The 12,695-nt window shown below is 45.3% G+C and overlaps 1 protein-coding gene across 6 annotated transcripts in view; it reads right to left on the bottom strand.

Moving 5' to 3' along the window:
- Nucleotides 1-260: 260 nt before the first annotated feature.
- The window catches only part of TDRD9 (tudor domain containing 9), a 121,233-nt gene continuing 108,798 nt past the window's right edge, over nucleotides 261-12,695 (bottom strand). For 5 of the 6 annotated variants that reach the window (XM_040478348.1, XM_040478349.1, XM_040478350.1 and 2 more), the window contains 3 exons: nucleotides 11,422-11,540; nucleotides 2,351-2,423; nucleotides 261-1,019 (listed from right to left, as the gene is read on the bottom strand). In XM_040478348.1, the coding sequence (XP_040334282.1) occupies nucleotides 918-1,019; nucleotides 2,351-2,423; nucleotides 11,422-11,540 (294 nt within the window). In that variant the 3' untranslated portion in view covers nucleotides 261-917. Of the gene's footprint in view, nucleotides 1,020-2,350; nucleotides 2,424-11,421; nucleotides 11,541-11,782; nucleotides 11,969-12,695 lie in introns of those variants that run through there. The other variant, XR_005791243.1, reaches the window with a different exon arrangement.

Below are 12,695 nucleotides of genomic sequence, written 5' to 3'. Positions count from 1 at the left end.
CTGCCTAGGCGCCCGATCCCCTGATCCTTCCTGCCGCCCTCGCGGACCCTCCTCCCACCAGCCCCTCTGACATCCGTGTGAGGCCACCAGGGACCCCTTGCCACCGTCTTTGCAGCGACTGCTCCTCTGATGCAACCCTGACCGACAGGAATCGGTTTTCACAGAGAAGCCCTTACTCCTCTCCCGGTTTTCTAAATTCAGAGGTTTTAGAATGAAATACATTTGAATCTCCTCTGACTAAAAACTGTCAGAAACAGAAACTTGGTCTCATGCTTTTTTATTCTTTAACACAGATAATACTAGTTGCCAGGTAATCTCTCTGATTTCCAAAATTTGGACTCCGAATTGTAACGTAAGTAAAAATCTAAAATATACAAAACTGAAGTTAGTTTTATCAAAATTAAATATTTTTCCTCACAGAAAAGAAAATTAGAAAATGCCACACAGTTGTAAGAAACATGCAGCTCCCTGTTGCGGGGTTTGGGGTTCGTGGTTCTGCCTGTACCCCAGGTTTAAATCACTGTAACAAGATAGAACATACTAGCACATTCTGGAACCTTACATGTAAGATCGTCTATTTCTGTTTACCTTAATAAATTCAAAGCAAAATATAGCTCTTTTTCCAAATAAAGCTTTCTTTCAGAACAGTGTTATCCCAGAATCTTTAACACAGTGATTTTTCTGTTTCTGGAAAAGACTAGACTTTCCAATCCTTCCCACCAGAACAGAAATGCCACTCTCCAGCCACCACCCACAGAGAAGAGGAACCAGGATGGGGAAGACCTTTTGGATGCAGTGGGCGAAGACCGTAATGCTCAGATACAGAGAAGTCAGTCTACAGCTGGAGCCTTTAATCCACCGCTCCGTGGCGGATCTGGTTCCTTCGGGAGGAACCGGGGCACGGCCCGCCGGCACGCCTAGGCACTGAGAACAATCAGTTTGTGAAGCTGGTAGAGAAAGGTGTTCTTCCCTCGGCCGCTCTCCCGCTCTGCCTGCTCCATGACCAGCTTTGGATCCACCTGAGGGGACAGACAAAAGGACCGGTCAGACCTTTCTAGAAGACGGGCCTGCGAGACATCAAGTAAAGGAAGTAAAACGAATCATCAAAAGGACACACACACATGCACGGACACGTAAGACAGCAGAAAGTAGTCTTTTGGTCTCCCGGCGTATTCCAGAACACCTCCCGTCTCTCACAGCGCTCAATGCCGCGCGTCTGACGAGCCACTTTCAGTAACCCAGTGACTTCACCCAAAGCTCCACACGCTCCTCCCCACGTACACACGAACTGCGGCTCCGCTATCGGCTTCTAAGTACGTACATTTTCTAAAGCACATCAACCTCAAAGTAAAATTCTGCTCTCAGATTAAGTCTCCCAACAGAGTCTGCAGGAGAGGTGGCCAGCGCACCTCCTGTCCCCTCCTGTCAGGGAGCTGGCTCCAGGCCCGGTCCTGAGGGCTCTGAAGAGGGACACCGGTCGATGCCCAGGGGAGGAAGAAAGTCTCGTGCCGACTGAGGATGGGAAGCACCACCTGCAGGGGCATCTCGTGGCTCACATCGCAGCGGGTTCATTCACAAAGACGCCCTTGGCTCTAGGAGTCAAGCTGCAAACCCCTCCCTTAGTTCCTTCCCCTCAAGTCCAATTTTATTTTATTTCATAAACATTATACACGGTCAAAGTCAAGGTGCCCCGGATGGGCCCTGCCCTATTTCCCAACTGCTATGGACTGAACTGTGTGCCCCAAATCCCTAATGTTGAAGTTCAAATCCCCAGTGCGATGGTGTCTGGAGGTAGGGCTTTGGGGAAGTGAATGGGGTTCCATGAGGTCACAAGGGCGAGGCCCCCACGACGGGATCAGAGCCCTTCTCAGAAGAGACTTAAAGGAGACGCTCTCCACCACGTGAGGACACAGGATAGGGGCACGGGCCTGCAAGCGAGGAAAGGGGTTCTCACCAGAACCCAGCTGTGCTGGTGCCCTGACCTCTGACTTCCGGCCTCCAGGAACTATGAGAAAATAAACGTCTGCTGTTTAAGCCACCCCGTGTGTGGCTCGCTGTCAGCCCGAGCACACGGAGGCAACACCGATGTGCCCTGACAGCTGATCCAGATGTTCCTCCCGGCTTTATCCCAAGTTACAGGACAGTCGGCCTGGGCATCACAGAGGGCACGCCATCCAGAGACCGCCGGTCTGCTCTGTGACGCTACCCCATGACTCAACAGAACCGTCCACATCGCCTGTCCCTTTCTACTCTCTCCGGACCCTCCACAGCCCCTGCTCTGGGCCCCTCACTCCCCCGAGCCCATCACTCCGGGGCAGGCGGCTCGCACGGCGCTCGATCTCTCACCCACCTGATTCCATTCGTACGGCTTTTCATGCCATGCAGGGACAATTCTCTGTCTTGGTTTCGACTGACAGAACAAACTACAATTTAAAGAAGAAATAAATCATCTTAATTATACTCAGTAACTGAAAACCGGAAAGTCAGTAACTAGGATTTAAAAAAAGATTGAAATCCAGAATTATAACTACAATAAGTTTTTTAAAGGTCAAGATTTACATACTTACAACCAGCAGACATTTAAATCTACTGTACATTCAAAACCAGGCACGAAATGGAGCAAAGCAGGGGTTAAGACCAACCCTCGTCCTCCCCGTCCCTCACCCACGAGCGGAGGTGCCCTGTCACCACACATCACTGCGTCACGGGATGGAACAGGGTATTTTCTGTCCTCTACTCTAGACACCTGTGACAAGCTGGGAATGCCACCGGTTTAAAAAGGCAGAGAGCTAGAGACTTCCAGCAACGACAGAATAAAGAGGTCTGGAAATCTACTTGCCACCTGAAACAACTATGAAATTTGACAAAATTGTCAAAAAAAAAAAAACCTCACCCCAAACATGCAAAAGCTCTGGAAACTAACGAAAAGCAAACAAGCTGAGAAGCACCAATTCATGAGGAACTGCGGACTTCAGGTGAACTGTGGGGCCAGCTTCTCCCAGCCACCGCCCATAGCCCCCAGCAGCGCAGCCTAGGACCCAAGCGTTGCCAGGGACAGACTGGCCACGAGAACCAGCATCTCCGCTGCCAGACTGAGCTTCCCTGATTTGGTGCAGGGGGTGAAAGACCCTCCTGTGTGGCAACACTGTCAGCATAAATTGTCCACCTGACAGGCAAGACGTAGAGAAAGCCCACAGCTCCGCTGGCCTTCGGTCACAGTCCTGCTGGGGGCCAGAGCAGACCAACAGACTACGTGGAAGTCCAAGAGGGAGAGCCTGGAGTGAGAGTACCAGAGGGCCAGACGCACACACACACCCGGGGGGCGGCGGGGAGGCTGCACACACGTGCAGGCAAAGTCCATGGAGGCCCTGAGCCGGGCACGCGGCCCTGGGCCACTGGGAAGTGGCGCACAGGAAGGCCCTGGGGAAACATAAAAGCTGGGGAAGAGTTCAAAACCACCCGAACCGTGGATGCACCACCCAAACCACACATACGTCTACCGGCAAAGGGCAGGAGCTTAAAGGCTTAGGTAACTAAGCACAACTTCTGACCCCTCACTGGCTCGGCACTAAGCAGTGCAGACACAAGGACAACTCCTAGTAAGCCAGGCTGAAAAATAAAAAGGACAACGAACACAAAAACAAAAAGAGAACCCAGGCATCACTGGCCTCAAGACACGGAGGGAAACGTATCCTGCGGAAGCCTGCGGGATCAATACCCTATCCTGCTACCCTGCACCGTCTAAAATGACCAATTCTCAGCCAAAAACTGAGACATTTTGCCAGAAACAGGAATGTGTGACCCATACTCAGGAAAAATGAGCAGCCAAAAGAAGGTGAGTGGGCCCAAACATGGGTTTAGCACACAGGACCTCAAAGCAGCCACGCTAAGTACGTACGAAGAATTAAAGCAAACCACGTTTTAACAAATACGTGGAAATATGATGACAATGACTCAAAGAGAATTGCAATAAAAATCAAAAACAAAAAAATCAAAAACAGAAAAACCCAAAAAGAAATTCTAGAGTTCAAAAGTACAAGAATTAAAATGGAAGATCCCTTACAGCAGACCCGCACGTGCAGGTCTGAGATGTCAGGATAAAGAAGCAGGAAACTGAAGGACAAATCAATAGAAATTAACTACTCTGAAGAACAGAGAGAAAAAAGATTGAAAAACAAATGCCCAGAGACTCAGAGCGCAGCAAGACAACACCAAGTGTACAGACACAGGTGAGACAGGAGCCCTAGGGAATGAGGGAAGGCATAGAAAAAAAAATATTTGAAGAAATTCCAAGATGCAAATAGATTATAAGTAAAAGTACAGGAAAGGATGTGCATGCAAACAGAAACCAGACTGGTAGAGTAGCTACATTAATATCTGACAGACTTTAAGACACAACTCTTGGGGCACCTGAATGGCTCAGTCCAACTCTTGATTTCAGCTCAGGTCACAATCCCAGGGTTGTGGGATCAAGCCCACAACAGGCTCTGCCCTGGGCATGCAGCCTGCTTGAGAGTCCCTACCCCCCCCTCCCCCCACCCCTCTCCTACTCGCAGACATGCACACATTCTATCTTTAAAAAAATTTTTTTAAAAAACAAGAAGACAACAACTCTTCCTAGAGAGAGAGATTTATTTCATAATGACAAAGGACTGGCACATTCTGAAAAGGCAACAATTACGAATGTATACATATCAAACAATATAGCCCCAAAAACATAAAAGAAAAGCTGACAGACTTGAGAGAAGAAATAATTCAATAATTCTAGAAATTTCAATACCCCACTTTGAATATTCATAGAACTAGTGAGAAAATCAGCAAGGATAGACACTTGATGGCTGCCACAACTCACCAGCTTGATCTAACCAACATCAACCGAGGCTTCCACCCCACAAGAGCAGGTACACATTCAAATTTTCAAGTGATCACGGAACACTTCCCAGGAAAGACTATATCTATGCTAAGCCATAAAACAAGTCTCAATAAATTTTAAAATATGGAAATCATTCATGGGGCACCTGGGTGGCTCAGTCGGTTAAGTGTCTAACTTCAGCTTAGGTCATGATCTCACAGTTCATGAGTTCAAGCCCCGCATTGGGCTCTGTGCTGACAGTTCAGAGTCTGGAACCTGCTTCAGATTCTGTGTCTCCCTCTCTCTCTGCCCCTCTCCCACTTACACTCTGTCTCTCTGAAAAATAAACATTAATTTTTTTAAATATGGAAATCATTGAGGGGTGCCTGGGTGGCTCAGTCGGTTAAGCGCCCGACTTCAGCTCAGGTCACGATCTCGCGGTCCGTGAGTTCGAGCCCCGCGTCGGGCTCTGGGCTGATGGCCCAGAGCCTGGAGCCTGCTTCCGATTCTGTGTCTCCCTCTCTCTCTGCCCCTCCCCCGTTCATGCTCTGTCTCTCTCTGTCTCAAAAATAAATAAACGTTAAAAAAAATTAAAAAAAAATATGGAAATCATTGAAAGTATGTATACTGCCTACACAGAAATAAATTATACATCAAAAATGTAAGGAAAGTTGGAAAATATCCCCAAATATCTGAAAATTAATATACTTATAAACAATTACCCATTTGGTCAAAGAATACATCACAAGGAAAACGAGAGCATATTTTGAAAAGAGTGAAAATTAAAATAGATCAGAAAATATGGGATGCAGCTAAAACAGTGACAGAGGGAACATACAGCTTTAAATGCTTGTGACAGAAAAGAAAGGTCTCAAAACAATAATCAAAGGTTCTAGGTTGTACAACTAGAAAAAGAGCAAATTAAATCCAAAGTAGTCAGAAGTAAAGGACTAATAATTTTAAGAGCGAACATCGACAAACAGGAAAAAACATTAACACTAGGAGGAAAAGTGAAATTTCAGTGAAACTGAAAAGACTGACAAAATTGGTAAACTTTAGCTGAGTTAACCAAGAAAAAAAAAAAAAGAGACACACATATCAAAATCATAAACAAAAGAGGGGACACAACTATCAACTGTACAGAAAATAAAAGGATTATAAAAAGATTCTGAACAATTTTATGCCAATAAATAAGTCAATTTAAATGAACAAATTCCATGAGAAGATGTTTACAAATGACATATCACATAAAAAGTTAGTATCCAAAATCTGTAAAGAACTTATCAAACTCAACACCCAAAAAACAAATAATCCAGGGAAGAAAAGGGCAAAAGACATGAATATAGACACTTTTCCAAAGAAGACATCCAGATGGCCAAGAGACACATGACAAAACACTCAACATCACTCAACATCAGGGAAATACAAATCAAAACCACAATGAGATATCACCCCACACCAGTAAGGATGGCTAATATTAACAACTCAGGCAACAACAGATGTTGGGCAAAGATGCAGAGAAAGGGGAACCCTTCGGTACTGCTGGTGGGAAGGCAAGCTGGTGCAGTCACTCTGGAAAACAGTATGGAGGTTCCTCAAAAAATTAAAACTAGTACTACCCTACAACCCAGCAATTGTGCTACTAGTTATTTACCCAAAGGATACAGGTGTGCTGTTTCAAAGGGGCACATGCACCCCCATGCTTATAGCAGCCCTATCGACAATAGGCAAAGTATGGAAAGAGCCAAAAGCCAAAATGTCCATGAACAGATGAATGGATAAAGAAGATGTGGTATATACATATAATGGAGTATTGCTTGGCAATCAAAAAGAATGAAATCTTGCCATTTGCAACTACGTGGATGGAACTGGAAGGTATTAAGCTAAGTGAAATTAGTCAGAGAAAGACACATATCATATGACTTCACTCATATGAGGACTTTAAGACACAGAACAGATGAACATAAGGGAAGGGAAGCAAAAATAATATAAAAACAGGGAGGGGGACAAAACAGAAGAGACTCTTAAATATAGAGAACTGAGGGTTGCTGGAGGGGAGGTAGGTGGGGGCATGGGCTAAATGGACAAGGGGCATTGAGGACACTTGTGGGGTTGAGCACGGGGTGTTATATGTAGGGGATGACTCACTGTATTCTACTCCTAAAATCATTATTGTACTGTATGCTAACTAACTTGGATATAAATTTTAAAAAATAAATAATAAATAAAAATAAAAATAAACGGGGGCGCCTGGGTGGCACAGTCGGTTAAGCGTCCGACTTCAGCCAGGTCACGATCTCGCGGTCCGTGAGTTCGAGCCCCGTGTCAGGCTCTGGGCTGATGGCTCGGAGCCTGGAGCCTGTTTCCGATTCTGTGTCTCCCTCTCTCTCTGCCCTTCCCCCGTTCATGCTCTGTCTCTCTCTGTCCCAAAAATAAATAAACGTTGAAAAAAAAATTTTTTTTTAAAATTAAAAATAAAAATAAAAATAAATGAACAAATTCCAGGGATGCCTGGGTGGCTCAGTCAGTTGAGCATCTGACTCTTGTTTCCAGCTCAGGTCATGACCTCATGGTTCATGAGATCAAGCCAAGCATCGGGCTCCGTGCTGAAGGTGTAGGGCCTGGGGTTCTCTCTCTTCCTCTCTCTGCCCTCCCCTGCTTGCCATGCTCTCTCTCTCTCTCTCTCAAAAAGAAACATTTTTTTAAATGAACAAATTCCTAAAAGACACAAATTACCAAAACTGACTTAAAAAAAATAGAAAAATCTGAATACACCTAAAATATAAGAAATTGAATTAGTAACTTAAAATTTCCCCACAAAGAAAAGTCCACGCTCAGATGGCCTCATTGGAAAATTCTGTCAAATATTTAAGGAAGAAACAATAGTATTTTATCACACAAACACTCACAGACAAGAGCAGCAGGGAACACTTCCCAACACATTCTTAGAGTCCAGTTTTACCCTGACACCAAATCAGACAAAGATATCACAAGTAAACTACAAAGAAACAACCCTCACGAACACAGGTGAGAAAATCCTTAATAAAAACATGTTGCAACCAATCTACGAATCTATGAAAAGGATTATATACCAAGTGGAATTCAAAACAGAAATGCAAGGCTGGCTTTAACATCCAAAAACCAATTAAGACAATATACCATGTAAAGTGAATGAAAAGAAAAAAAAAAGCCACGCTTACCTCATAGACAGAAAAAAATACTTGGGAAAATGCACCTCCTTTCCTAATAACAGCCCTCAGCCCACGAGGAACAGAAAGGATCTTTTTCAACCTGATAAAAGAGCCTTTATGAAAACCCGACAGCTAACATCATACATTAACAGTGGATGACTAAATGCCTTCTCCCTAAAACTGGACTAAGAAGACAAAGGTGTTTGCCTTACCACTTCCATTCACCATTGCAATGGCCAATATAATAAAACAAGAAAAAAAATCGGAGCATAACAGGTCAGTAAGGAAGAAGAAAATCTGTCTTTGCTTGTAAATACAACCCTGTATGTGAGAGAGAAAACCTGAAGAATCTACAAAAACTACTATACTAATGGCTTTTACAGAGTCACAAGATAAAATCAATACGTAAAAATCAATTCTTCATTTTTAGCAAGGAACAACCCAAAAACAAAAGTAAAATGATTTCATTCACAATAGCAACCCAAACACTAAAACACTGGGGTGCCTGGGTGGCTCAGTCAGTGGAGCATCCAACTTCGGCTCAGGTCATGATCTCACAGTTTGTGGGTTCGAGCCCCACGTTGGGCACTGTGCTGACAGCTCGGAGCCTGGGGCCTGCTTCAGATTCTGTGTCTCCCTCTCTCTGCCCCTAACCCACTCACGTTCTGTCTCTGTCTCTCTCAAAAATAAATAAAGCATTAAAAAAATTTTTTTAAACAAATGAATAAAATGTATATGGAAAAAAACCGATCTAGAATAGTTAAGCATAGGGGCACCTGAGTGGCTCAGTCAGCGGGGCAACCAACTTCACTCAGGTCATGATCTCACAGATCGTGAGTTCAAGCCCCGCCATCGGGCTCTGTGCTGACAGCTCAGAGCCTGGAGCCTGCTTCGGATTCTGTCTCCCTCTCTCTGCCCCTCCCCCACTCACGTTCTCTCTCTCTCTCTCTCTCTCTCTCTCTCTCTCTCTCTCTCCTTCAAGAGCAAATAAACATTAAGAAAAAAATTTAGAACAGTAAGCACAATTCTGAAAAAACAAGAACAAAATAGGAAGACTAACATTACCCAATTTCAAGCTTTGTCAATCAAGACGATGCCATATTGGCGTACGACAGACATAAGCAAAAAGAAACAGGAAGTCCGGACACAAATCTTTACAACATTTGTGGCCAACTGATTTTTGACAGGTGCCAAGGCAATTCAGTAGAGAAAGTAGAGCTTTCCAGCCAATGTGGTTATAACGAACGGATGTTCAGCTATGACAAAATGAACTTAGACTCTTGCACCTCATACCATACTACACAAGTGTCATCTCAAAACAGACCCAAAACCTAAATGCACCAAGTAAATATAAGAGAGGAAAATAGAGAACAGAACTTCTATGACTTTGGGCTTAGCGAAGATTTTTCAGATATAACACCACCAAAAGCATAATCCATTTAAAAAAAAAAAAGATAAAGCAGACGTCATCAAAACTAAGAACTTGTATTTTTCAGAAGATGCCATTAAGAAAATGAAAAGACAGGGGCACCTGGGTGGCTCAGTCGGTTGGGCGGCCGACTTCGGCTCAGGTCATGATCTCGCGGTCTGTGAGTTCGAGCCCCGCGTCGGGCTCTGTGCTGACGGCTCAGAGCCTGGAGCCTGTTTCAGATTCTGTGTCTCCCTCTCTCTGACCCTCCCCTATTCATGCTCTGTCTCTCTCTATCTCAAAAATAAATAAACGTTAAAAAAAATTAAAAAAAAAAAAAAGAAAATGAAAAGACAAAATACCAGGAACATATCTGCAAATTACATATCTGCGAAGAAACTTTCAGCTAAAATTTATAAAGAATTTCTGAAACTCACAAACAAGACAACTCGATGTAAAAACTGGGTAAAAGATTTGAACAGATATTTCACCAAAAAATATAAACCTGGTTAATGAGGATATGGACAAATGCTCTGTATTATTAGTCACTGAGGAGACACCAATCAGAACCACAACGAGCTACCACCATACCCCCACCTGACTGTCGACCATAAAGAAGTATCCGGACAGTGCCAAGCGCTGGCGAGGATGTGGAGAAACCGGAACATGCGCTGCTGGCGGGAACATAACACAGTAGTCACTGTGGAAAACCATCTGGCCGGTCCTTAAAAAGTTAACACAGACTCACCACACAGCGTACCAACGGCACTCCTAGACATCTACCCGAGAGCTGAAGATAAACGTTCACCTGAAGACTTTACACGACCCTTCACGGCCACGCTGTTCAACAGAGCCCAATACTGGGAACAATCCACGCATCTCACCCGCTGCTAAACACAGAGTGTGGCGCATACACAATGGAGCATCACCCAGCAACAGAAAAGAACAAACGTGTTATGACACGGATGAATCGCAAACCTGTTATGCTAAGTGAAGAAAGCCAGATTAAAAAGGAAAAAAAAAAACCCAATTCCAAGTATATAAGGTTTTCAGAGACCGAGTGCAGATCAGTGGCGGCCAAGGGTGGGAACAGACGTGCTTTACAGATGGGCAAAAAACAACTTATGTTTTTTAAAACAGCCTTGTTGAGATATAATTTATTTACTACAGAATTCATCAATTTTAAGTCTGTAATTCCATAATCTTAGTAAATTTACAGAGCTGTGCAACAATCACCCTAATTCAGTTTAAAAAAATTTTTTAAATATTTATTTGTTTTTGAGAGCGCAAGCAGGGGAGGGGCAGAGAGACGGGGAGACACAGAATCCGAAGCAGGCTCCAGGCTCTGAGCTGTCAGCATAGAGCCCCACACAGGGCTCGAACCTGTGAAGTATGAGACCATCACCCGAGCCGAGGTCGGACACTTAACCGACTGAGCCGCTCAGGCGCCCCCACCCCAATCCAGTTTTAAACTGTTTACGAGGGAACTTCCGGGGAGGACAGAAATGCTGTACCACTGAGCCGTGGGGAGGCTGGCACAACTGTACAAATGCGCTACGATCACTGGACTGCCGGTCAGGACGAGGTCACCCTTGCCAACAGTGGCTGTGAGGTAACAGGGACACCAGGCACTGGCCCTTCCTTGCCCGAGGCAGTGTCCTGTGGAGGGCAAGCAGCATCTGGCATCGTGGTGATATTCCGCACCTTCCCGTGTACGTTCTAGGGGGATTTCTTTTGGTTTCAGGAGCACTTTTCACGTTTTCCAGAATCGTTTCTGATTTGTGCGTCGCTCCCCTGGGCAAATACCCTGAGACGGCCCACGCACCTTATGTATGTTCAACCTCAGCACGAAGTTCACGGAAAAATATGGTTATGTAAAAAAACGAAGGGTGCAAACTAAAGCTAGCCTTTTTCCCGACAGCAGGGACAGCTTTGCATATTTAACACCTTTTCTAAGGTGGACAACTTACCCTAGAAGTTTCTGACGAGCGCTGTCCTGTAACTGTGCGATTCTTTCTGGCCCAAGAAACTTCGACCCATTGGGTCCATCACACACTAGCTTGTTAATAGCAGCCCTGAGAATATTGATCTGTAAATAAATGGTAACACCAACATTCATGTGGTTCTGTAACTGAATTCCATTCCACATTTAAATACTTCATTAGCGTTCAGAGTTCATACTCTTATTACTATCATCAATACAGTTTCTGGAACAAATTATTAAAACAACACAAATAACATCAATCACCACTATTGTAGTTTAAGGAACAGTAACAAAAGAAAACACTGAAAATCAGCAAGAAAGGTTCTGACGTTTCAGTCTAATCACACCTCTTACACCCCTCCTCTTCTGCTTGGACGCACATCACCGAGTCCAGTCCACCCTCACAGTCGGGTCTGGGGGCAGATGACGCTCCACTTCCTGGAGGCAGGGATCCACAGACCCTGTTGGGAATCCTCCGGTACGAAGACCTGTCTCTTCTCCCGCATTTGTTTATTCCACCATTTCTTTATGACCTTACGGACACGCAAATAATCATCTTACCTTCCTGGGTTATAATCCAGTACTGCTTTGTTCATTTTGCCACCCAAACCGCGGCAGCTTTGGCCAGTGGGGCTCTCTCGGTTGGCCCTGCGGCCCCTCGACGTGCCCTGTCCTCTAGCTCCGAGCACCTGTTTACTTCCTGGCGCTACAGGAAGCCCCACACCTCACCCTCTGTTTTCCCTGCCCCAGCCCCAGGAGAGCCATTTCTCCAAGAAGCCCGCTTCCTTCTCCCGGAAAATCCTGTCAGAAACCAGAGTCTGGGCATACGGTGTGCTGGTGGCTTTGGGGGTGTCACAGCCTCTAGGCCTTCACAGGGCAGGCGGTCAGTACACGTGTGTGTACAGAGCCGCACGGACGCACACGCGTACACTGGTGCATGGACAGGTTGCACGTGCTCATACTGATGAGCGTCTGGGTCATCCCGTATCCCAGGGTCCCTTCCAGCCTTCCCTGCTCATCTGGAACTCCTGTCCGGTGAGAAACCCAGCTCGCACATCCATGTACCGGCCGCTCAGCCTCAGTACCGTGTAAAACACCTCCAGAGTGAAGCGGCTGGACTGAGAGCGGTGTTTATGTGCTGCAGCCTGACTGTTTTCAGTCAAAACACTGTCTTCCAAAGCTCCTTTTCTCCTCAACGCAATTACCCAAAATCTGTGTGTGTGTGTGTGTGTGTGTGTGTGTGTGTGTGTGTGTGTGTGT

The sequence above is a fragment of the Herpailurus yagouaroundi genome, unplaced genomic scaffold, assembly GCF_014898765.1.
Source record: "Herpailurus yagouaroundi ecotype Mexico unplaced genomic scaffold, PumYag 141, whole genome shotgun sequence".
NCBI classification, from domain to species: Eukaryota; Metazoa; Chordata; class Mammalia; order Carnivora; family Felidae; genus Herpailurus; species Herpailurus yagouaroundi.
This window is presented reverse-complemented; position numbering and strand designations above follow the sequence as displayed.